The 27,418-nt window shown below is 43.1% G+C and overlaps 1 protein-coding gene across 1 annotated transcript; it reads left to right on the top strand.

Moving 5' to 3' along the window:
• tbk1 (TANK-binding kinase 1) lies at nucleotides 1–27,093 on the top strand. The gene is made up of 22 exons (XM_080757715.1): nucleotides 1–42; nucleotides 3,048–3,196; nucleotides 6,761–6,901; nucleotides 7,571–7,700; nucleotides 9,581–9,762; nucleotides 10,746–10,906; nucleotides 11,209–11,319; nucleotides 12,935–13,114; nucleotides 14,432–14,628; nucleotides 15,511–15,569; nucleotides 17,961–18,052; nucleotides 18,499–18,600; nucleotides 19,739–19,817; nucleotides 20,053–20,174; nucleotides 20,356–20,432; nucleotides 21,333–21,372; nucleotides 22,369–22,470; nucleotides 23,091–23,187; nucleotides 23,482–23,582; nucleotides 24,020–24,091; nucleotides 24,945–26,024; nucleotides 26,096–27,093. Exons 2-21 carry the CDS (start codon nucleotides 3,110–3,112, stop codon nucleotides 24,994–24,996), a joined length of 2,184 nt encoding a protein of 727 aa, XP_080613841.1. The 5' UTR covers nucleotides 1–42; nucleotides 3,048–3,109; the 3' UTR covers nucleotides 24,997–26,024; nucleotides 26,096–27,093.
• The last annotated feature ends 325 nt before the right edge of the window (nucleotides 27,094–27,418 follow it).

Raw genomic sequence — 27,418 nt, forward strand, 5'->3', positions numbered from 1 at the left:
CACGTGACCTGAGACAGCCGGAAGAGAGGACTTGGTGAACGGGTGAGGAAATAATAACAAAATATCAACCTATTCTCAGATTAATTACTTTTACGTTTTAATTAATAAACGTTGTTTCGTTTAAATGATTGTTCCAGCATCTAGCTGCAGTGAAGGCTGATTATATTCGATGTTTAGTGTGTGACAGTGTGTGTGTGTTTTTTTTTAGTTCCGTTGTTGTCACAGTCAGTCAGTCCACCATGTCAGTGTGGAAAGGAAAGTGAAATTGTTTTGCAAATGGGGAAATTATTAGAAACTTAAAAAGCCAAATTAACGGTTTTGTAGTCGAGTTTAACTTTACCCTTCTATTCTAAACTAGCATGTTTTCTGTATGTAAAAACAACATGAATATTTGTCTCTACGTTTAATAGAAAATATTCATTACCTTTCAAATATAATATAACAGACATGGATAGGAAGAATGTGTTACATACATATAATTTATAACACCGTATAGTAAGCAATGTGTTAATATCTGATGAAGTGTATTATAAACGCACTGCTTGAGGCCTAGGGGGAATTTCCCGTCTTATGCAATGACGTCAGTTTGTAACCTGACTAAAACAAATCTACATTCTGAAAGAAATTCTAACCCTGTGCCAGGCATAGTGCATTGGTTCCCAAACGTTGTCATGTCAAGGACCCCCAGAATGATGTGTCCATTTGGTTCCAAACTATCATTTCGCTGGGGACCCCCTGGAACTCCCTCAGGGACCCCTGGGGTCCCCGGACCACATGTTGGGAACCACTGTGGCATAGTGGGACCCATACAAGATTTGTGTTAATCTTTTAAAACAATTCCACATTTTCCACATTCCCAAGATTTTTTTTTTAATTAGCCGATGTAGGATTAAAGATGGTTAAAGAGGTTAAACTGATTTAGCTGGGGAGTGGGGAGTCGGGACCCTCTGCAGAAACCTCAAGGACTCCCCTGGACTCATGGGGTCCTGGGGGGGGGGGACCCGGGACCCCATTTTGAGAACCACTGTTGTTTGATATACTGTACATTTAAGACAAGACTAACCGGTCTATACTCTATAGAATATGAAAACCACAGTCAATATTCACTGTTGACTGGTGATACCGTGATACTGCCAGGAATGTTGTTGCTGGGTGGCTCCCACAATACAAAAGTAGTCCAGAGTCTATGTTCCAAGTCTCTGTGTAGACACACAGATAGACCTTTGTGAGAAGCAGTTGGCCTCCTACCTACAGTAATACATTAATGTAATATTGTTGTTATTGGCTTTGAATGAGGAAGACTGCAAAGGTCCTGTTTTCTATTGTCGACTCACCACAACCAAAGTTCCTACAGGGAAATTCTGTTTTATGTTCTATTGTGTGTAAATAGATGGGTGGGTTGGGTCGGTTACAATGTTTGGTTGCTAGCTTGGTTGTTTACTTTACAGCAGCTGAAATGCCGATAAATAATGGGGCTTGCCCTTGATATGAAAAGGGTTGAAAACCACTGGTTTATAGCAAGAAGTAGCCAAAGTCAAAGCATGATGTCAAATTATTATTTTAGACTCTCTCTCTAGTGATGTAAATTGTTTTTCAATGTAATGTTCCCGGGACCCAGGGGTGGTCTTTTAGATTAGGACATTTTATGAGTCCTACTTCAACAACGTTAGAGTACAGTACGGAGTACAGTATTGCATCTCAGGAACCCTGGAGGGTGACTTGATTGCGTCCTTTCTCAGTTTAGTGAGTTTAAGGAATTGTACTATCTAGTCCTATAAGCTCAACTGCATCACTGCTAATATAGGCTTTGTACTCCAAGGTTTAAGAAGGTGCCATACAGTGTTTCCTATTCATTTTCCCCATAGCTTTGTCTGCTTGGCTCAGCAGCATATTTGGAACTGGGGATTCGGGAAGCAGCACAACACAACACCTTCAGCTGTGTTTCAAATCTGCTGCTGGGTCAATCAAATGAAGCTACTGTGGGAAATTAACTGGAACAGGAGAGGAGACGGGATCCCCAGCTAAATTTGTTAATATAGCATCACATCACAATTATTATTATTATAACCATATTAATATATTAACCATATTTTATAGTACTTTGGTAGGCTATTAAAAAATAACAGATATACAAGCTTGCAGCGTGACACTTGTACATGTACAAAATGTTTGTGCCAGGACCCCCATGCAGAAGAGAAGATTTATATAAAAAATATATAAAAGATCTGACTAATAAGTATTCGATCAATCAAACAAAACAAAACACACACACACGAGCAAAGGGATTAAGGCTGCACATATGCCACCTACTGAAACCCGGGACTGCAGTTACACACACAGCCTGTCCCTTTACACAGGTGTGGTTCCTGATCTCTGACTCTGTTATGACAATTTGGGCTCAACCTACTAGTTAGTAGTGACCTATTTGTCTCTCAGGGCGCTGTTTTATTTCTCCTGGGAATCCCAGGTCTGCCTCGCCTGACGTTTCTTCTATTTTAAGGGGGAGTTTTTCATTGCCACTGTCACACAAATTGCTTCCACAGGGTGGGACAATGTCGCTTCTCCAATCTCCACTATATATCTAATTATATTATCTCAGGTACTATGTGTAAATGTGGAATTTGTGGAAAAGTACAGCCTGTAAATTAGACAAGAGAAACCCAACAGCTGCGCTGTTTGTGAAACAAGATTCTACATGATCTGAAACCCTTTACTTGTACTTTCTGTGGTAAAAGTGCTCAAACTTGTTCCTGCCTTGATCTCCTTACTCCCCCCCCCCCCCCCCCCCCCCTTCTCTTCTTCCCTTGTATTTCTTAATAAAATGACATGATGGGAACTATGCACAGAAAATATGATGTGACTAAAGTTTATTCTGATTCTGTCTTGAGACAACATTCACATTCAATTTAATTCACAATCATTTAATTGAATATTGAATTGTTAGATAGCTGTCTCTGTCTCTCAGGAACTAGTTGCTGATCTCCGTCTCTCTCAGGACCAACCCACCAGTTGGTGATATATTGACCAGCTGTTTCTGTCCCTGTCAGGAGGATCAACCTACTAGTAGTTGGTGATCTAGTGACCAAGCCGGTCAACCAAAGCCTCCACCATGCAGAGCACAACCAACTACCTGTGGCTCATATCAGACCTTCTGGGTCAGGGAGCCACGGCTAACGTTTACCGCGGGAGACACAAGGTAAGTGCTTAGTAGTAGTTAGTAGTTATTTAGACAGATGCCAGGTGCATTGTTCACCTGGTAGCCTATAGTTTCCATGTAAGGAATGTTTTTTTTAGATAGCATCAGTGTTGATTTCGTCGACTAATACTATGACAAAAAAATGTTCGACTACCTTTTTTCACTTACAAACTAAATGAAAACTAAGCTATGATGACTAAAACTAAGACAAAATATATTGACAATTTTGTCAACAAATGAAGAGAGAGACTATGACTAAAACAAAAATCTAAATTGGCTGTAAAATAAATCAGTTTGCTGTTTGTACAGATGCCAGCCAGGTTCTTGGTTTGCCTGGCATCCTATTAGTTTCTTGAGGCACTACACGGTTTCTCTCTCTTCATTCTACGTATGTGATTATTAACCTTGTAAGTCGTTCCGGGTAAGAGCGTCTGCTAAATGCCTACATTGTAAATCCTTCATGGTCAAAGTGTTGCACACAGTAGTGTCGGAGCAGTGTTCCCAGGCTCTGATAGGCTGACACTGCAGGCACTAGCAGACAGGAGAAAACCCCAACGCTGTTTTTGCCGCTTTGTTTATTATTAGAAAACCGCTTTCTAAAATATCCCCTTCTTGTCAGAGCTCACTCACTCACTCTCACCTCCAGCACTGATGCAGTTATGAGGACATGCTTGCCTGGGTTAGTGGGTTCCAGCTTGAATCGCTACGTTCTGTGATTCAGAATGAATTGTCACTTCGCTACTCAGTCTGGACAGATGCTGCTTGGCTCGCATTTCATAACGTTAACTGTTGCGTAGCCACGTTGTTGCTGATACGTCATCAGACACTCTATCCATGCTTCGTTCTCACTGTTGAAAAATATAGCGCTGTTCGAGACTTCAGAGATTCAGTAATCTACTGTCAGATTCAGTAGTACAAAAATAATTACGGCTGAGTCGGGTGAGTTTAGTGAATGATAAGGGGACGTTGCAGGACAACAGCAGTAGCTGTGTGGGGTGAGTTTAGTGAACGATAAGGGGACGTTGCAGGACAACAGCAGTAGCTGTGTGGGGTGAGTTTAGTGAATGATAAGGGGACGTTGCAGGACAACAGCAGTAGCTGTGTGGGGTGAGTTTAGTGAATGATAAGGGGACGTTGCAGGACAACATCAGTAGCTGTGTGGGGTGAGTTTAGTGAATGATAAGGGGACGTTGCAGGACAACAGCAGTAGCTGTGTGGGGTGAGTTTAGTGAATGATAAGGGGACGTTGCAGGACAACAGCAGTAGCTGTGTGGGGTGAGTTTAGTGAATGATAAGGGGACGTTGCAGGACAACAGCAGTAGCTGTGTGGGGTGAGTTTAGTGAATGATAAGGGGAAGTTGCAGGACAACAGCAGTAGCTGTGTGGGGTGAGTTTAGTGAATGATAAGGGGACGTTGCAGGACAACAGCAGTAGCTGCGCAGTGCGCATTGATACAACGTTTTTCCTCAACACGCACCACAGACAGCCAATCGGAAGCCACGGTGTCATTTCAACCTTTCCTTTGTCCCGCCTACCTTGGCGAGTAGGAATGTCCAGACTGAGTAGCGCAGTAACATTTTCAGGCTGGAACCCAGGCTAACGGCATTGCTCAATAAGGCCAGGAGTCTTATCAATCAATTAATGCGATTAGTTTGATAAATGATTACACCCAGTGTCAGGCTACATTAAGACATTCCCTGATAATATTTTAAATGAGGTCCTTGGCCTAGAATAGAATATATCCTAGGCATGCATAGAGACTCGCTCTCTCTCTCTCTCTCTCTCTCTCTCTCTCAAGGCGTCTGCACATGGATACACATATTACTTACACAGTGTGTGTTGTTGCTGCCTTTCCCCCCTCCCTCTTTAGCCTTTGAAAATGTAGAAGTTTGATTCTCTGCACTGTGTGTGTGTGTGTGTGTGTGTATGTGTGTGTGTGTGTGTGTGTGTGTGTGTGTGTGTGTGTGTGTGTGTGTGTGTGTGTGTGTGTGTGTGTGTGTGTGTGTGTGTGTGTGTGCTTATGCATTCATTGCACAGGTTTTAACCCACCCATAGATTAAACTATTAACCTCTATCTTTCATTTCTTGCTCTCCTTTGAAATCCATCATTTCTGCAGCATATCGCCGGCGCCGCCGATGCCTGGCAAACCTTGTATCTCCATATTTAAACTTTTTGTGGTTTCCCTAAAATAACATCCTAAGTTTGTCATACTACACAAACGTAGAAAAGAATAACAGCTACAAGCGTGTAGATCTGCTATTCTTTGCCATTTTTCAATAATGTTTTGTATATTATAAATATTGAACCAATAAGACGTATTAACAAGAGCTGGTGACTAAATAATAACTACATTGGATTTGGATCCATTAGAGCAGTGCTTCCCAAACTTCATGTCAAGGACCCCCAAATTGACATTTATCAGCCTGCGGACCCCCATTTGTATACATCTCTGTTAAGGCTGCACGATTATGAAATTATGACCGATCTCCGATTATTTGCAGGGTCATATCTGCCGATACGGATTACGCTGCCTTCAAACATTAGAAATACACAAAACAAAAGCGACAGAGTCATTGACGGTGACATTATTTTTGCGTCATCAATGTTTTAGTAGTATTTTGAGACCGATCGTACAACTGCAAGCACGGAGCAGCGCGTGTTCGCCAACCTTAATCCGGTCATTTTCCACATGTCGGACCAATGATGAAAAGCATACGGACCCCACAGTTTTAACTTGGACGTACAAGGTTTCTACCTGACAGTGACGATATAACTCACCCCTAGCCCCTCTGTTTTTTTTTTCGTGGGGAGTTTCCCAGCACCTCTCTGTAGTGTCTGTGCGTACGCCAGTATGCCGCAGCTACAGGTATGAGGATAGGCCTGGACCTGACGCCCTGTTTGTTTTGTCTGTATGGATTTTCATTAGCAGACAGATCATATGTCTCATGTTTTAAATGATTACCTGCTTAGAATTTGTTTGGCCCGTTTGGCAGTCGACAGCACTGTCTGATCCAGCAGTGGAGACTAAAGACTATTGCTTGATTTAACAAAAATAATTATAATTATGCTTTGTTCTACCACAGTGTCTCTCTCACATTAGGAAAATAACCAACCAATCAATCTTAGCGATTATTCTATCGATGACTTTTTCCATTAATCAAATAATCGATAATAATACAAAAATATATATATACACACACAGTGTACATAGTAATTGTTGCTGTCCGGCAGAAACCACCTAACTCCAGTTTTGAGGTTTTTGATTTAGTACATACATCAATGCTATTGAAAACCCTTTACGTCTGCGTGTTGGTTAAAACAATATTGAACCAATGAAAAGTATTAAAAAGCGCTGTTGACAAAACCTCTTAACCCCATTGGACTCTCAATCTGTCTGCTAAAGCAGCTAACACCACCTGTCCCCCTCTCATGCAAAAAATATAAAGTCACAATATGAGAGAGATGCAGAAAGATCAGCCACCAGCGGCTTGGTACACATCATGTACAAGACAAGTTGAGTAATTGAGTGTTATTAATTAGAGCTCTTTGCCTTATCGTTGTAGAAAACGGGTGACCTGTATGCGGTGAAGGTGTTCAACAACCTGAGCTTCCTGCGGCCGCTGGACGTGCAGATGAGGGAGTTCGAGGTGCTGAAGAAACTCAACCACAAGAACATCGTCAAGCTCTTCGCTGTGGAGGAAGAGGTCAGTTGGAGCCCGGCGGCCTCAACGCACTCTTTAAAACAATACCGTTTCCCAAGCACTGGGTCGGGAACCATTTGTGGGTCGTGGACGGGTCGCTTTACTTTCCTGCATTTTTTTATTATTATCATTTCAAAACATTTTCAAAATACTCCAGATACTACTCCAGAGAGGGGAGGAATCTTCAGTGAATCCACGCTATGAGGCTGATCAAGCCAGGCTATGGTTCCTGAGTTCTAGCTTGGGGCTGGTTCCCCAGAGTTCTGACATAAAGTGTAAACCCATTTAGACCTGAGGATGCATCTGTGTCACCTTTATAGCTTTTAACCACTTTAACCATTATTTTCAACTTTAATTGTTGGCAAATGGCAGATCTACAAGCTCAATAGTGCAGCACCGCACGAGCTTGTAGATCTGCTATTTTTGAAAAATCGTGAAAATGTGTGCAAAGAAGAATATATATTCTTTCACAGTGAACGTTTTTAACTCAAATATTTGCTTCTGGGGGGGGGGGGGGTCCTGGAACAACATATTTTCAGACGGGGGTCGGCAGGCCAATTTCATATAATTTTGGTGGTCTTTGACATGAAATAGTTTGATTTAGAAGACATTTTCTAGAATCTGGTCTCTGGTCTTAAAGTGTTAACAGATGGGTTTTGTCCTCCCCACCAGTCCAACACGCGACACAAGGTCCTGGTGATGGAGTACTGTCCGTGCGGGAGTCTCTACACCGTGCTGGAGGAGTCGTCCAACGCCTACGGTCTGCCCGAGGACGAGTTCCTCATCGTGCTGCAGGACGTGGGTGAGCAAGCGAGCACGCCGCGGCGTTGATTTTGACAGCAAATTTAGATTTTTAGTTTTAGTCAGTCTTTTAGAATAATCTTCATTTAGTTTTAGTCACATTTTAGCCACCTGGAATGTTTTAGCGTTAGTCTAGTTTTAGTCGACTAAATCTACAGTTGATTTGGCGGGCCTTGATGGCGTCGTAATGGCTAATCTACACTTGCTGAAAATAGCCAATCTACATGCTTACAACACGTCACGTTGTGACCTTGTAGATCGGCTATTTTCATCATGCAACCAAGCATAAAATGAACCCTGTAACCGTGAAGCTGTCTGAACCTTGCCTAAAACACCCTGGAAAACGCTCCACGCGTCTTGGACTCTTCTCCCTCCTCTCTCTACGTCGTCCTCAGACGAGCCCTCCATCGTCGTCTCCAGTCATCTCGGTTCTTCATACATCTGGCCAGCTCCTTTGTGCTTTCCGCACCAGTATCTTTCTTTAGTACGTCCACGTATGTAGGTGTGGGACGTCCTCTCGATCGACGCCTGTGTGTTGGTTCCCACAGTACAAGCTTTTTGGCCGGGAGTTCATGATGTCGGTGGCAGTGGCCAGCTAGTCTCATCCTCCTTACTGCTATCTTCTCCGTTACACTTGGTAATGCCCCGTACAGACGCTTGTTGGTGATGTGCTCATCCTGGTTGATGTTCAGTACCACACGTAACATTCTGGTGTAGCACCCGTCCAGGGATTTCTGTAGGGCTTGTGTTAGTGTCCAGCATTCACAGCCGTAGAGGAGGACAGACTCCACGGTAGCAGAGAAGAAACTGATCTTGATGTGTCGGGGGAGGTTGGATTTCCACACACTGGTCATACCGTTAAGAGCTCGCCAGGCAAGTGCCTTCCTCACTTTAAGGTCCTTCTCTGTGGAGTCGACCCATGCGCCCAGGTATTTGAAGTCACTGACCTCCTTTAGAACAGTACCCTCTATTGTCGTTAGGGGCAGATGTTCTTGGGGGATGTTATATATTATGACCTCAGTCTTCTTTGCATTTAGCCTGAGGCCAACTTTGGCGCACTCCAACTCCACACTGGTCAGGAGAGCCTGTGCCTGCCTTACGTTGTCTGATAGCAGGCAGATGTCATCAGCGTAGTCCAGGTCTGTGTGGGTTTCTGCAGGGTGTCTTGTAGACCTTCTGGGTGAGATAGTGAAGCCGAGCTCTGGCTCCCTTCCATTAATAGCTTGTCTCAGGGCATAGTCCAACACTATTATAAAAAGGAAGGGGGCTAGGGTGTCTCCCTGCAGCACTCCGGTTTGGATGCTGAATTCCTCACTGTTACCATCCGGCGTTGTCACTCGGGCTCTCGTTCCCGTGTACATGGTGTCAATTGCTCGGAGCAGGTTCGGAGGAACATTGTAGGCCTTGAGTATTCTCACCATCATTCCTCTATGGATTGAGTCAAAGGCCTTCTTGAAGTCAATGAAGCATAGCACTGCTGCTAGGTTGTTCCTCTTGACCTCTTCAATGATCCTCCTGGCTCCCCCAAAAAAATGTGGAACAAAACTCCCCATAGAAATCAGAACTCCAGACTCGCTCCCAATTTCCCACAGTAATCTGAAATCTCACCTCTTCAGACTCCACCTCTCACCCCCTAGCCTAGCACTTGACTCTCCCTTTTCCCCACCCTGCCACCTTCTGCCTCTATAGAGGCTTGAGACTGACATAGATCTGACTACCAGGTAGACATACCTTGGTCATTCCTTTTCAAGTTTTTTTCTTGTAACTTAGGCTTGTTTTTCGTGACCACAATGTTAAGAATGTAATGTATATAAGCATGATATAAACAGATGCTAGGTCCATTGTTTACCTGACATCCTCTCTCTCTGTGTGTGAATCCAGTTGCGGGGATGAACCACCTGAGGGAGTACGGCATCGTTCACCGCGACATCAAACCCGGAAACATCATGCGCGTCATCGGCGAGGACGGACGCTCCGTCTATAAGCTGACAGACTTCGGTGCCGCCAGAGAGCTGGAGGATGACGAGCAGTTTGTCTCTCTCTACGGCACAGAGGAGTACCTGGTAAGACAGAGGAGTACCTGGTAAGACAGGGGTTCACAGAGGAGTACCTGGTAAGACATTTTCATGCCAAGGACCCCCAAATTGACACGAATTAGCCCACGGACCCCCATTTGAAAAGATATGCCAGGGACCCCCCATAAGAGAAGATTTGTACGGTTATAGCAGTGATTCTCAACCCGTAAGGACTCCCAGTTTGACATGCATTAGTCTACGGACCCCCTTTTAATGGCATTTCTATCTCGGGGACCTCCAATTTATATTATAAAATCAATGTTAATTTAACTCTGAGGGTGTACAATTGGACCCGTTAGGTGGCATGTACATTTACTGTTCTCAGTCAGTTCATCATAGCTTCATTTGATTGGCTCAGCAGCTGATTTGAACTGGAAACGCCTTTATGTTGGTTTCCGGTGAAAATCTGCTGATGAAAAATTGACCCAGAACAGGAAATGTTTATACCACCTTCTGGGAAAGGGAACTATGGTTATGCAATATGCACTGAGTAGATTTCATACCATGAGCGTGTTGTTTTTCGTAGTATTCCGTTAGTCCCTGACGAGTTCTGCCTTTGTAATATGGCCAATTAAAGCAGCACATAAGCAGTATTAGGCACAGACTTAGCCACAATGCTCTCTGTTAGCACTTCAAGTCATGTTAAAGGAAAGACATAATGTCAGTGGTCTACTCTACTCAATAACTACCGTAGTCACTGTTTATGTGACGGTTTTTCATACTGTGAGGGCCAAACGACTCCCCACAGTATAGTCTATTTTGAGAAATGGACATTGTGAGAACACAAGATAACTGTTGTTTTATGGTTTAAAACAAGTAGATTTATAGAGTTAGAATTACAATTAGGAAAAGATTCAGGTTTTTTGAGATTAGGTTTAGTGGTTGGGGTCGAAGTTATGCCTGATTTGCTGCGTGCTGCTGGTTGTCGGACAGACACTGTAACTAAACATTGTTCCGTGTGCGTGTTGTAGCATCCCGACATGTATGAGCGTGCAGTGCTGAGGAAGGACCACCAGAAGAAGTACGGGGCCACGGTGGACCTGTGGAGCATCGGCGTGACCTTCTTCCACGCTGCCACCGGCAGCCTCCCCTTCAGACCCTTCGAAGGGCCGCGCAGGAACAAGGAAGTCATGTGAGTAGCAGCCTGAGCACTCTGCATAACAAGACAAATGTCTTCCGTAATCCAGCCGAACTTTGGTCTCGAACTGAAGTGGATTTCTCTACCGTTTTTAGTACATAGAAAATTTGTTCCACAAACAAAATATGATATGAACCGATTATGTAATAATTGTGACAGGCCTACTGATACTAGGCCATGGTTGTTAGTTTATGTATAATCACAGAGAAGCCAACTAATAACTACCATCTCTGGTAGTTATTAGTTAGGTAGAAGTTATTTCTTTATAATCTGAGTTGGTTTGTCATATTGTTCAGGTATAAAATCATCACAGAGAAGCCCTCTGGGACCATCTCTGGTCAGCAGAAGTTTGAGAATGGAAAGATCGAGTGGAGCACTGAGATGCCGGTGTCCTGCAGCCTCTCCAAGTACGTTCCTCCTACATCCTAACCTTTTTCTGCTAAACCTATGTTTCTATGTCGGTGGCTCTCAAACCTTTTCACGTCAAGGACCCCAAAAATGATATGTATTTGGCCACTGGCCCCATCTCAAAATCATTTCCAGGGACCCCCCAGAAGCAAAGATTTGAATAAAAAATGTTCGCTGTGAAAGAATATATATTCAAAGATTTGCGCCACATTTTCACGACTTTTCAAAAATGCCAGATTTACACACTCGACTACTCGAAACTACGAGCATCTGACTATTTTTCAACAGTTAAAGTTTAAAATAATGGTTAACGGTAAGGTGACAAAGATGCGTTCCAGGTCTCAATGGATTAAATCCGCGTGGTGTTCAGGCCTTGTTCAGCAGTCTGTGGTAGCCAGGTGGAATCCATTTAGAAATCTGGTGCTGGTCTATAAAGCTTACTGAGTGGTTGGGCCAAAATACATTGATCTTGTGTGAACTCAGGTCATCTGGGACAGGTCTGCTCTCCGTCCCTATATTCAGAACTAAAACGTGGAGAAGCAGCATTTAGTTGTTATGCTCCACATATCTGGAACAATCTCCCAGTGAACTGCAACTATACATTTTTTTTTAATCACAAAAAACCCCATAATTCTTTCATTTAGGTGCTTATTTTTCGGATTCGTTTTTTTTATAATGTGTTTCTGTTGTGTAACGGACAACTCCAGACTAAATAACATATAGGCTCATTTTCCTGGTTCTATTGTGTAACAGGATAGATAGTTGGGCACTACGGCATGGATTAAAGTTCAGTCACCACAACTGATTTCAGTCATTTGGATTCCATTGAGTTCCAGCATGTCTTCTGTGAAAGCATGCTGCGTGGCGTGTTGTGAGCTTGTAGATAGGCTATTTTCGGTCATTAGTCATTATTAAGATGAAAGAGTATTCTAGGAATAGAATACAAGTTTAGAAGCATCTTCCATGAACATGAATGGTCTCAGAAATGTCATAAAAGCCGTTATTGCCTCAAATCTGTGATTTCTTCAGCTGGTTGGCTGTTCTGTCTGTGGAAAAGCAGCAACAATAGGTATTTAGAATGATCATACCTAAACATCATCATTACATTTTCAGTCTTATTTTGTTTTATTCCATGCACTAGGGACATCTGGGCACCTTGACGTAAAACTGACTTTTACAGAACATTTTCATTTGCAAAATGAAAAAAAAAAGGGATATTTCACTTTCAGGTCATTTTATCATCTACTCAGGCTTTTGTGAACACCCCAGAGTAGATGATAGTCTTTTTTTAACCCATTCTGACGGAGATCACATTCTAAAAATGTCTGTTTGAAAATGACAGTTTACTGAAAAAGCTTATGTTTCTATGTCAGTCGTTCTTCGATTTTTCAAAAATAGCAGACCTACAAGCTCGTAGCGCGCCACCGAGTGGCGCGCTACGAGCTTGTAGATCTGCTATTTTTAAATAGCTAAAGCATAGGGGTGTGAAATGTCCAACTCTATGCTATTTTAGTCTGGAGTTGTCCTTGAATATTTCACGCAAAGCACATTGCCGTGTCGTGGAGACAAATGTGCTCGGAAATAAGCTTGCCTTGACCTTGCTGTCCTTCTCAGGGGTCTCCAGAGCCTGCTGACCCCCGTGCTGGCCAACATCCTGGAGGCGGACCAGGAGAAGTGCTGGGGCTTCGACCAGTTCTTCGCCGAGACCAGCGACATCCTCCACCGCACGGTGGTGTACGCCTTCAGCCTGCAGCAGGCCACGCTGCACCACGTCTACATCCACGAGTACAACACGTAAGATAATCCTACTGTACCTGCATGTGTACTAACCAGCTCAGTGGCCTTGTGGTTAGAGTGTCCGCCCTGAGACTGTGAGGTCGGGGTTCAATCCCCGGCCGGGTCATACCAAAGACTCTACAAAATGGGACCCAGTGCCTCCCTGCTTGACACTCAGCATCAAGGGTTGGATTGGGGGTAAGTCCCTGTGACATACTAGCGTCATGTCCAGGGGGTGTACTTGTACATCAAGCTGCCTCAAGCTACATAAACAGAAGATAGGCTCCTGCCCCTATGGGCCTCATGGCTCGGCAAGGCTACTACTACCATGTGTACTCTGTACATCCACGAGTACAACACGTAAAATAATCCTACTGTACCATGTGTACTCTGTACATCCACGAGTACAACACGTAAGATAATACTACTGTACCATGTGTACACTGTACATCCACGAGTACAACACGTAAGATAATACTACTGTACCATGTGTACACTGTACATCCACGAGTACAACACGTAAGATAATACTACTGTACCATGTGTACACTGTACATCCACGAGTACAACACGTAAGATAATACTACTGTACCATGTGTACACTGTACATCCACGAGTACAACACGTAAGATAATACTACTGTACCATGTGTACTCTGTACATCCACAAGTACAGCACGTAAGATAATACTACTGTTGTGTGTGTGTGTGTGTGTGTGTGTGTGTGTGTGTGTGTGTGTGTGTGTACATTCACGATTACAACACGTAAGATCTACTGTACCGTGTGTCATCAAAACAAGAACATTATAACGGTGTTTAAAAACAAAATGTAGAATTTGCCACGGACACATTTAATACTAATAATAATAATTATTATTATATGAATACATCGCATACAGTATGACCTCACCCATAGGAAAGAAAACTATCTATGTGTTTTTGGTTGATGGAACATTTGCATTGATAATGTATGCATAAAGGATCAACTGAATCTATTCTACACAGAAAAGAAGAAAAACGTTGCTGAATAGATTGTTATATCGCCATACCACGTTTAAAGCTTGTAGTTATTATCCCAGGCTCTAGGGGTCCCAGAGGAGTTCCAGGGGGTCCACTCTCCAGCTAAATGATAGTCTCCCTGAGATAGAAATGCCATTAAATGGGGGTACGTAGCCTGTAGCATATCAAACTGGGGCTCCTTGAAATGAAAATGGTTGAAATTAATTGCTAGAGCCTTGGCATATATTTTCAAATGTGGGGGGGTCCGTGGGGCTAATGAATGTCATTTTGGGGGTCCCTTGACATGAGAACGTTTTTGGAACCTCTGCACTACCAGGGCGACACTGTTCCAGGAGCTGATGTCTCGCCGGACCAGCATCGCCCCTCACAACCAGGAGCTGCTGTACGAGGGGCGCCGCCTGGTGCTGGACCCCAACCGGCAGGCCCAGAACTTCCCCAGGACCACCCGGGACAACCCCATCATGTTTGTGAGCCGAGAGTCCGTCGCCACCGTTGGACTCATCTTCGAGGACCGTGAGTAGTAGTAGTAGTGGTGGTGGTGGTAGTAGACCTAACCTGACTCCGCCACACGGTGGCAGCATTGAGTTTCACAACAGTGTTGCTCTTGACAGCAAATTTAGATTTTGGTTTTAGTCATGGTCTCTTGAATAGTTTTCAATTTGTCACATTTTTAGTCACCTGGAATGTTTTAGTGTTACTCTAGTTTTAGTCAACTAAATTTCATAAGATTTTAGTCGAGTAAATCTACAGTTGATTTGGTCGACTAAAATGTATTTTGGCGGGCCTTGATGCTGTCGTAATGGCTGATTTTGCTATTTCCAGAATGCAATCAAGTGTAATATTACTTGTCCTTTACTTATACTGGATCTCTTGTCCGCTAGTCCCTTCCTAACATTTTAGTCTACGGTAGTTTTTATTTGTTGACGAAATTGTCAATTTATTTAGTCTTAGTTTTAGTCATCATAGCTTAGTTTTCATTTAGTTTTCGTCAGTGAAAAAAGGTAGTCGACCATTTTTTGTCATTAGTCGACGAAATCAACACTGGTTCTCAAGTTCACTTCGTTCACATTGTGAACTTGTGGACTGCGTCGGATGGTGGCAGTGATATAGTGATGTCACTATATCACTGTTTTTTTCATTGGCACGTTTGACTGTCAAGGTTTCAGCTTCCAGGAAGAAACCCTAAATACAAATACAAATTGCACATATGAACCATTCCAAGGGGTACTGTCACCTCATAAACACATGAAAAACTGGAAGAAAAAGAAATCACGGCACACCTTGGAGTACAGTACTTGAGTATGTACTTACCGTAGTTACTTTACGCCACTGATAACTGCTGCTGCTAGAAGAAGTTCAAACAAAGCCACTGAACGCTGACCCCTGTCGTTACAGCCAGCCCACCTAAAGTCCAGCCTCGCTATGACTTAGACCTGGACGCCAGCTATGCAAAGGTACACACACACACACACACACACACACACACACACACACACACACACACACACACACACACAACTTAAATTATATTTATGCAACTCGCATACAGACTGAAAGGTGTATGAACTGTATACAAAATACATAAAACAAATACTCAGATATGACTAAATGAAGAATTAGCATTTAGTTTCCACCGTAGAGCTCTTCTCCACTTTCACATTTCCCATTGTTCCAGTGTGTAACACACACACACACACACACACACACACACACACACACACACACACACACACACACAATCAAAAATAATTGTGATTATCTCAAGTAATTGCGATTGGGCCTATAGTAGCAGTAAGAGCCATTTGAGCCTCCTTATTGTGTCAAGATGTCACTGCATGGCATTGGCAATTTGTCAATCAAGGCCTAGGTTGCCATGGTTACGGGGAGGGTATTTAACCCAGGCCCTAATCAGGTTCAGGTGTTGCTGACAGTTTTAGACTGTGATTCAAGGCTGATTCTCTGTGTGTTTGAGACACTATTTTGGTTTATTTATAGGCAAAGTATGTAAAAAAGTATAGCACTTTAGCAGAGCTAATAAATATCATTTAATGTACTCTACGCACATGTTTGAACATCAGTTTCTGGAACGCACGTCATAACATCAAGCTGGCTGTCGGTAACCAGTAACACCTATTATAGGGGTTTAGGCGCTGCAGTAGCAGACATGTCACTTATGACAGAAAATGGATTGCTATCCAAACAAAGAGTGCAACATTACAATTGCAAAAGGCTGCTGGGTTTTTGTAGGCTGTTTGATCAGGAATAATTGATCAGGAATGGAAATGGACACAGCTTTGTGTCCAACAAAGAGCTGCACTCACACACTCATCTGGGACTGGCTGGAATTGTTTGATCTGATCTGATTTGATGGCTTGAAACCACCGCAAGACACTCAAGGGTTAAAGAACAATGGAGGATTAAAATAAACACAATGGAGTAAGTCAGAGGTGTGTTTCCACTGTGGTCCTGACTGCTCTCACATAAAACGGAGGACAAAGACGTGCATAAGTAATACAGTAAATGAAAACAGGGATGCGCCAGTATTGAAATGTTGGCCCATATGCCAACATAACCTGCTTGAATGTAGTATTTTTATTGTCTCCACCAGGCCGAAGGCATGGGGAGAGAGTATGTTTTGCACTCCGTCCGTCCGTCCTTCCGTCCGTCCTTCCGTCCGTCCGTTATTAGCTAATCTCCGGCACCGTTGGCCCGATCCATGCCAAACTGTGCACACAAAACTCCCTGGATGCCAACGACGAACCTCTGCCCCAAATATTCCTCAACGGCCTGTTATAGCGCCACCATGAGGCCTGATTTAGGCAAAACACATTTCTGTAGATAACTCGTACACATTTTATCCATACATCACACAATTCGGTTTACACTATCTCCATAGTCATGTGATCAACACGGATCTGCACAATTTCCCATCTGCCATCCTGATTGGCTAAGATTGGCTTCCAAAGCTCACATGATTGGTCCGTTTCGAACAAAATGTCACAAATCACAAACACAGTGTCCAATTTCCATGAAATTATACTCACACATTTCCACTAGGCCGAGCACGACATGCCACTATTTTTTCCCCCAAATCAGCCTCACGGTGGTGCTATAAGAGGCTAATTCCTGTTTTACCTATAACTGCATCGATCTGTATACAACTTATGTATGTGCACTCCCTATACTAGAGGCCATGGAAAAAACATTTTCCCTGCATCCCTCCACATCTGCCGGTTATAGCGCCACCATGAGGCCGATTTCTGCAAAACACATTGTTTATGTTAATCGCACAGATTTCATCCAAATCTCACGCAAATCGGTACAAATGATCTCTGTAGTCATGTGATCAAGACGACCCTGTTGGATTTCTCTGATTCTACACTGATTAGCTAAGATTGCCTTCCAAAGTTTGCAGGAGTAGCCCGTTTTGTACAAAATGCTGCACATGTCCTGCTCATCCAGAATTATATCCTCAGAGATGCTATGAGTGATCTGGCTCTGCATTTCCTCAACAAAATGAAGAAAATTGTTGCAAGAAACAAATAAACAAAAAAACATGTTTATTACTCCTAAACATTTTGCCAAACATCACACACACTCCTATCCTCCTGGTGGAGACCCAGAAGGGTACTTTTTCTAGTTTAAAAATGTTCCAACTTGTTGACTCTTTTGAAAGCTTCCCCAGAAAACGCTGATAGAATTTGCAGCCTGCATCATCACAAAAGGCTGTTTCAGGATCTTTTATTTATTTAACATAATTATTATAAAATATCTGCTAAAACCGATCTATTAGACATACTGTACACATTCACAGGTGCTTTTGTGGTGTTTTTCCCCCCGTCCAGACCTTTGCAGGTGACATCGGGCACCTCTGGAAGACCTCGGAGTCACTGTTGGTGTATCAGGAGCTGGTGAGAAAAGGGGTGCGTGGCTTGATGTGAGTACTGCCAAATGGTTATTTTATTTTATACTTGGTCCACGTGAGCCTGTAGGTATGCTGTTTTAAGAACTGTGTTCCAAAAATAAACAAATGCGCACGGCGGTTTGACTCGTATGGATATGAAGCATCAACCGACATCGAGAAAACGCTAATGTTGCCGCCGCCAAATTTGTTACATTTTCCCCAGAAACGGACTGCATCAAATATGAGTAACTTGACTGCCTTAAACGATATAGAGGCGGCTTGTTTATCTTTGGACCACAATGCTGTGCCCAATAATATTCTCCAATTGAGAAATTACTTCCTGACATCAGGACTTCTCTATTTAACAATGGCTTTGAATGTAAGCTCTAGATGAGTAGGATGTAACTAATGCATTCCTTCTGTCACTCTATACATTTAACCTCTTTGTCCATCGATCCATCCGTCTGTCCGTCCGTCAGTGAGTTGATGAAGGAGGACTACACTGAGATTGTGCACAAGACAGCAGAGGTTATCCATCTATGTAACTATTGCACCCAGATCCTGGAGAGGACGGAACAGCTGTGAGTTGCACGCACACACACATGCACACACACACACACACACACACACAGTGTCACACACATGCACACACACAGTGTCACACACACACACACACACACACACACACACATGCACACACACAGTGTCACACACACACATGCACACACACACACACACGCACACAAACACAGTATTTTTGTGCACTACAGAGCAGTGTTCATTTTGACAGAAATTTCTGATTTAGTCTTATTTCATTAGCAGACCAGATAGTTTTTGTCCTAATTTTGTCATCTGAAATGGTTTAGTGGCTGAACTAATGATAATCTATCCAAGTCTAGACTCAGAATATTTTAGTCTAGTCTTTTAATCTTAATAAATGTTTGGTTTCAATGTGCATTACAGTCACGTAAAACAACATAAAACATGTCTTGTTATTATTTTAGTATCGAATGACAAGAAATAAGTACATCATGCCCTTGATCCAGTGTTATTTTTGACAGCAAATTCTCATGTAGTCTTAGTCTTTTGAATAACACACCACACGCGGTGCCGAGGGCCCTGAGCTATACCAAATCAAAAGGCCCCATGCATGTGCAATTCGCATGCGTGCATGTGATTCGCTGCATGCAATGTAACACAATCAAGAACGACACTTTGCGGCCAGTGAATGAACGCATGTGCGTGCGTTCAGCGCACCGCCAGCACTATCACCGCTGCTCCCAGAGAGTTTTAAGGCTTCTCCCTGATGCTGGATCTGCTATTTCTGAGTCTCCTCCCACCTAGTGGTTAAGAAACTGTTGGACGACCAAAACACTCGCTGGGGTTCCTGTGTTGCGTTACATTTTTCAATGGAAGCAACAGCTGTACTGTAGCTATTTGAAATAGTCTTACACAGCAGGGCACTGCAAGCTGTGGGCCCTGGAGCTTAAGCTCCAGTGAGTTCCATTGTTAATCCGGGCCTGACCACACGTCTTATTTTGACCATCTGAAATAGTTTAGTCTTAGTCGACCTTAATGTCAAAAATATTTAGTCTTTTAGTCTTAGTCAACCAAATGAACACTGCTTACAGAGGCACTCCCACAGTGTCTATGTATAGGTTTGTGTGACTCGTGGCGTCTGTGTGTCATCATTGTTTGTCTCATGGTGTCGTTCTCTAGGTTCGAGGTGCTGATGCAGGCCAACATGCTGTCGTCGGAATACGACCAGATCTCCGACATGCGCAAGAAGGTTTTGAGAGTGAGTTCACCGCCAACCCCCGGAGCCTCATTTATGCTCCGTCGTGCGACCGCGTCACTCGCCGATCATAGCATCTGCGGGTTGTTGTGACTATGTTTTAACTGACAGACATTGACGTGTCTGTAATGCTATGCATCACTGTATGACAACAACGGTCTCACCTTTGTAACGTGTGTGTGTGTGTGTGTGTGTGTGTGTGTGTGTGTGTGTGTGTGTGTGTGTGTGCACACTGCAGATCTCCAGCTCCCTGGAGCCCATGGAAAGGACAACACAGGACATCAAGAACAAGATCATGCCAGGGGGTCAGTTGTCAGAAACATGGATACAGCAAGTGGGGACACACCCAGAAGATCGCAAGTATGTATGCGTGTGTGTGTGTGTGTGTGTGACTGTGTGTGTGTGTGTGTGTGTGTGTGTGTGTGTGTGTGTGTGTGTGTGTATATGCATTGTGCGCCCATGCGTCCAGTCACATGCTGCGCAGCAGTGCGCACACATCAAAGCAGGGTCTCGGTGTGTGAGTGTTGTCATGTCTCTACAGTGTGGAGAAGATCAAAGTGCTGCTGGATGCCATCTCCTCCATCTACCAGCAGTTCAAGAAGGACAAGGCGGAGAGGCGTGAGTACATGAGCCGAGCGAACACAGAGAAATGCTTCTTAATTAACATTTTGACTGCCACCATTGAACTCCGGCGCTGTCCCTTCACTGCCAACATGATGTACAGGGCCTTTTATTTTCAAAACGCCAAAATTCACCCCAATGAACCGTAAGTAAAGATGGCCGTCTAGGACTGCTCAGAACTCCAAACTCGTCCCTAGGCAATGAGTTAGTCCGGCAGCTGACAGACTTATTTTGTTTAAAGTGGGAAATTTGGTATATAGTCTTATTTTTTGGCCTAAAATATATACTATATACATACATTCATGACAACCCCCTAGTTTAACATGTCACATGCTACTTAAAGCAAAAGGGAAGTTTGACATTTTTGCCAGCCATAGGATGTTAGTGGTAAGGTCACAAGAAACCCCTATAAAGAAATTGCCCAATACTTTCAGCCCGGTCAGCAAGTGGATTCATGAATGTACCGGTATGTATATAGACAATATTTTAGGCCAATAAAAAAGACTATATACCAAATTTCCCACCCGTCCACCTCGGCTGCCAGACTATAAGACCTAAGGCCGATTCTTCCAATGCCTAATTCGGTAGTTCTCGCACTCACACTCAAAAATAGCAGATGTACAAGCTCGCTAACGTGCTGTGAGCTTGAACATTTGGTATGTTTTATTTTGTTCTTTTGAGGCACCTTTAACCACTTAAACCCTAGCATCACAATATTGAGTGTAGAAATATTATTATTTATTGGTACATTTGCTTACATACACAAAGTGTACACTCTCAGAGTTACAAATTGATAAATGAAGAATGATTTAGCTGTGTTCCTACTGTATGCAATACTAGTATGCATAGAAGGCAATATGTGATTCCAGGTCTGCTCTTCCTGTCCTTTCCATTTAGGTCTACCCTACAATGAGGAACAGATCCATAAATTTGACAAGTAAGCTGTGCGTGTGTGAACGTGCATGTGTGCGTGCGTGCGTGCGCGCACTGTAGCATGTGTGGGCATGCTTTATTTGAGCTAGATATGAATATTATGTCTACAATACAATGAATACATGCAGAGGAGAACGTAATTCCCCTACTGTGTTAGAGTAGAGTGACTCCTCTGTTTGAGGATAAATCAATCAAAACTTGCTAGTACAGTGTTCGATCCCCCTTTTTTCCTTTTGAACTGCCTAACTATGGCATAGAGCAGGGGTACTCAACTAGAAATGCTGAAGGTCCACAAATATTTTTTGAATAAGACCATGGTCCAGTCTCATGCGCACTACAATTGTGGGTCGCAGGCCACGTGGGCCCCACGGGGTGGGGCTGCCCCCCTCGCCCCCCCACCCCTAGAAACAACTATGCCTTTTTAGTACAGTCAAACCAAGCTATACAAACCGGGTCCCATCCCAACCAACACTGGGGTGGCGGAGTATGAAAATATATGTTTTCACTTTGACAAATATTCATTATTCACACCTCCAAAAATCCAATTTTGTTCATTCAACTGAATGTGTGAATGTCACTGCTAGTGAGCCAGTCAGCGAGACATTGTCATCATGACATGCCGGCCCCCATGTGTGATACACACATTCAGTTAATTGCGTTTCTCGGCATTGATCGAATACAACGGAGAATTCAACTTGCGGTGACTTTTTTTTCTTCTCTTTATTCTTTTTTTTTAAATGTTTTTCACCTTTATTTTATATTTTTTATGGAGGGACAGACAGTAATAGCATACGTTATGAGATTGTAGATCTGCTATTTTCACTACTTAATAATGAGAGAGAGAGTTGAATGGAAGACAAAAAAGAGGATAATTACTCGCGACCCATACAAAATGATCTGCGACCCAATCATGGGACCCAACCCACTGTTTGAGAAATGCTCTTCTGCATACCTCGGTGGTAACCAGTGGTGTGTGTGTGTTTCTTTTTCTTCTCCGCAGGCAGAAGTTGGTCCTCCATGCTAGCAAGGCCAGGTCTCTTTTCACAGAGGAGTGTGCCATGAAATACCGCCTCTTCATCTCCAAGAGCGAGGAGTGGATGAGGTGAGTAGTTCCGCCAACTGGGCCTCAACTACTGCGAAACATAGGCAAGCACATGAGATGATACTACTGAGGCTGACGTTAATACAAGCGCTATCACTTCCAACACGGCAACGACGCACGTTGGGGACGGCCATCGATGCTATGTGGAAAGAAAGTTAGCTTTTTGGGTGGTTTGAACCCGACAATGCACTGACACCCTTTTGTCCTTAATGTCATGTACTGTACAGTATATAGTATCGTTGCAGTCGGAAGGAAACTACCTAACTATGTTTATTTATTTATTTATTTTTTATTTCATGAATCAATTCTATTGAACACCCTTTAAATCTGTGTGTTGGTTAAAAAAATATTTTACTGGCCCGGACAGTTAGCTCAACCGCACGTTCGACTCCCGATCCCGACAGCCTTTGCCACGTGTCTTCATCTCTCTCCCCATTTTCTGTCCGTATACTTTCACCTATCAATAAAGGCAGAAAAAGCCCAAAAATACATTTTTAATATATATATATTTGTCCAATGGAAAGTAGTAAAAAGCACTTCGGACAAAACCTCTTAACTACATTGGATAATCAAACTGTCTGCTAAAGCAATTAACTCCTTAATCCACCACCTGTTCACAGGAAGGTGCAACATGTGAGGAAACAGCTTGTCAGTATGTCCAGTCAGCTGATCAGCATGGAGAAGGAGGTGTCCATGGTCATGGAGAGAGTCATCAAGGTGATGACACACCAGCCTTCATCATTATAAAAGGCTTTTTTCAGCTCCACATTCAAACATCAATATTGTGCGTGTGTGTATAGTAGAATATGATCCAATAGACGTGAGGACCATTTTCCTGCTCCTCCCAAAAAACCAGGTTGTTTTATCGTTAAAATAGTTTTTAGTTTTTAGATTTAGGCTTCTGCTATTGTTCGGCTATATTCAATGCCTAAAATGTTTAGTAATGAAAACGTGTGTGTGTGTGTGTGTGTGTGTGTGTGTGTGTGTGCGCGTGTGTGTGCGCGTGCGTAGCTCCAGGAGCAGCTCCCTCAGAAGGTCATGCCGCTGGCTTCCAGCGGGATCAAACCACAGGCGTACCTGAGTCAGAACACGCTGGTGGAGATGACCCTGGGGTGAGCACACCACCTGAAGGCCAATGACATCCAGCTAGGCCACATGTTCTACTTAGTTTTCCTGTAAAGCAGTGGTTCTCAAACCGCTTAATGTCGAGGACTCGTACACCGTACATTGATAATTATGCATTTGGCCGTGGCGGACCCCCTTATCTAAGAAGATTTTGTGCCAGGGAGGGACCCTCACCCCTGTAAGAGAGGATTTATCAACATCAGTGTTTGAGTCCTCCCTATTTATCAGTACAGTCAGTGACGCATAGTGGTGAAAGAAGTACTCCGCTTTAAGATGTAAATGTAACAATTCCACAATGTAGCAATACTTTCCTCATTCAAAAATGTATTTCAGTTAAAGTTACCGGTAGTATCAAAATACACTGTAATTAAAGTTTATGGTTTTTAAAATCTTTAAGAGGAGCTGACATGTTTCGCTGTTTTAGGATGAAGAAACTGAAGGAGGAAATGGAGGGTGTGGTCAAAGAGCTGGCAGAGAACAACCACTTCTTAGAAAGGTGAGACACCAGAACACTTCAACCCTATATACCAGTAAGACGCCCTGCCCTGAGGGCGAGAAGTGCACGCATCCGCCTGGGTGACGGCAGACTGCTGGGCCAGCGCTGGTGCTTTTTCATGGGGGTCAGATCAACATATGGAATGAATTCTGTACTGGCTTGTCTTGAGTGTACAGGGTTTGATGAGGTCAGATCAACATATGGAATGTCAGAACAGGAAGGACAGGTGGGGAGGGATCAACATTTGGGGTTTGGGGTCTATGGGTTTGAGGTCAGATGTAGAGTTGCTGGCCGCCTCTATATATGCAGATCTAGGTGATGATTCAGTCTTTTCCATGTATGGTTATCCAGGGTTAGATGGGGTCAGTGTCATGATGGCCATATATGGTGGCGTGAGGTTTCACGATATCTATATGGAGGCGAGATGTCACAAGGCATGACCATTTATGGAGGTGTGATGTCACAAGGTGTGATGTGACAAACGGAAATGCAGGTTTTCATAGTAAATGTGACCAACCAGCCATTCGCAACCTGTGACACACCAGTACACCTCTAACTGGGTGCGCACGGCCTACGCCCCAACCATTGTAAAATACCCGATAACCTGAGACCTCTCGTGGCTTATTGCTTAAATCTACAGTTCTCTAAAATGCATTAGTTAAAATAGTATTGAACATTTTCACCAAGAATGCCATGCCCAAAGTATAGTGACAGTAGAAAGTAGTTCAAATCAGAAACACATCGGCCGATACCGATATCAGGGGGGAAAAGTCAAATAATGCCACATATAAAATTATCGGTCAGGCTATAGACACTAGTCATAATTTAACTGTTGCCTTTGGTTCATCTTCAGATTTGGCACACTGACGCTGGAAGGAGGGCTGAGAAACGTGGACAGAATCTGAGACAAAAGTGTCTCCTTTCTGCACTGCACAGAGACTGCCAGTGATGTGTAATGTACATAACTGTATGCTGTGTCTTCATCTTTGTAAATACTGCGTTCAAAATGTAAGATGTTTTTTCTTTCTTTTTTTATCTGCTGGAATTTTCCTGATTCTGTCATGTATAATTTGGTCAGTAATCAAAACACAAAAGATGAAGTTCATAATTTTCACCTAATTGTTGACGAAGGAATATAGAAGAAGGAATATTTTTCGCGCATAGATGCCGAGACTAAATCAAAACACATGCCAGAACCTCCAATGGAAGCCCCATCCAGATGTTAAAAATGTATTTGATTCAAATGGAAACTAATGGATCTTGTACACTCTCAGAGTTATGGGGGACCTTGAAATTAAAAGGTTTTGAGAACCACTGTTCTAACCCATCAGTGGTGGACGTATAGTGGACGTCGGAAATCTGCTGGACCATCATTCACTATACAGCTAGCCTATAATGGAATGTGGGCTCCATGAGACCACACACCTACCTTATTTCTGAACGCACGTAGAGTAAGTGAGGGCAGGTATGTCATGGTGGCCTTCCCCTAAACTGGTGTTCTGGTGAGTTGCAATGACTGGGCTAACACTGGTCGTAAATAACTTCTGAATTTTAAAGAATAACTGCATCGCAGAAACCAAGGGGTGTTTTTTTTATGCAAAGACTTTAGTAGGTCTGCCACCTGCCGATTGTTTTTTTTAGAGTAAATCTATCGATTACTTTTACTCTTAATTGTTGAGAAGCGTGATTTATTTATATATATATATATATATATATATATATGTATATGTATATGTATATATATATATACATATATTATATGTATATGTATATATATATATACATATATTATATTGGCTGAAATTGGCAACCCACCTGAAAATGTATTTTATGTTTGTTATAGAGACAGTGAGACCTCTGTTACTGAACAAACACTATAGCAATTGTTTTAACTCATTCTGGGCGGGAAACCCTTTTGGTGTTTTAACATTATGTTACACTTTAGCTATTGGAAAATAGCAGACCTACAAGCTCATAGCGCGGCACCGAGTGCAGCGCTACGAGCTTGTAGGTCTGCTATTTATTTAAGAGCGAAAGTTTTTAACTCAAATCTTTGCTTCTGACCCTGCTGACTTGACACAGGAATGAACGGCGGGCTGCTGGGCACAGTGCAGCAGTGGCTCAGGAAGCAGGGCCACTATTTGGTATCCCAGGTTCAATACCCGCCTCCTCCTGGGTTTAGCATTGAATTGTCCTTTTTGAGCCAGAGCACCCCAGCTGCTCCTCTGGTGCTGTTCAGTAGTTGGCCACTGCTCCTAATCATTAGGATGAGTTCAATAATGCACAGTACTTGGCCAACACCCATAACAACAACTAAAAGAAACTGAAAAGATAAATTACATGTTGTTACTTGTTACCGATAGCAGTGGTTCTCAAATTAGTCTGCGGACCCCCATTTGAAAAGAAAATGTCAGAGACCTCCATAAGAGAAGATTATTACAGCTATAGCAGTGATTCTCAAACATTTTAACTTCAAGGACCCTCCAATTTGATATGCATTTGATTAGATCACTGAACCCCATTTGATGGCGGGGCCCCCAATCTGTAAAATCACCAGTGTTCATTTAACTCTGAGAGTGTAATTGGAAATCGGTCCATTTGGTTGCATTTGTACACTCTGAGTTAGAGACCCATAAGGTCCCATTCGGTGCCTAACTATCAATCATTTGGCTGGGAAAAACATTTGCAGTTGACATTATTTGTAATTGAGTCTACAGTCACTGTTAAAACCTTTTGCCTATTATTTTTTTCGAATAAGTGCTAAAGTGTCGTTGTATATAGACAGTACACCAGGCCTTTGCTGTATTCATTAGTAGCACACATCTTCCAGGTGGATCTGCTCTGGTGCAACAGCTTACTTGTGAATTCTGAACAAGCTAGTTGAAATCTGCCGATTGCACAAGTCCATCATTGTGTTTCCTTCCTGTATAGACATTTCTCTGATTCTGTTTATAATGTGCGTTTCCATGACATGTAAATAAATATTAAATCTTATTCGAGGTTCGGGAGGACATGAGTGTTGGATGAGTGCAGTGCTTGCAAACACGATCTCAACGCTGCCGTTCTCGTCAACGACCCAGCAGGTGGTGCCACTGCTAATTTGTGCATGACCTGTGGACAATCCCCTTCCTCTCACCCACTTTTATGTTCTGTCCGTGTATCTCTCTCTCCCTCCATTTGCCGCCTTCTCCCTGCCAGCAGTGTTTCAGGAGTGCTTAGCAACAGACCTGTTGGACAATCACGCCCTCTCCTCGCTGTGGTTGCCATGGAGATGTGCTGCGACAGCATCCCATCAGCATAGGAGCAGTAATTATACTATTATGACGC

This window comes from Protomyctophum bolini, assembly GCF_963924005.1.
Source record: "Protomyctophum bolini genome assembly, chromosome: 23".
NCBI classification, from domain to species: Eukaryota; Metazoa; Chordata; class Actinopteri; order Myctophiformes; family Myctophidae; genus Protomyctophum; species Protomyctophum bolini.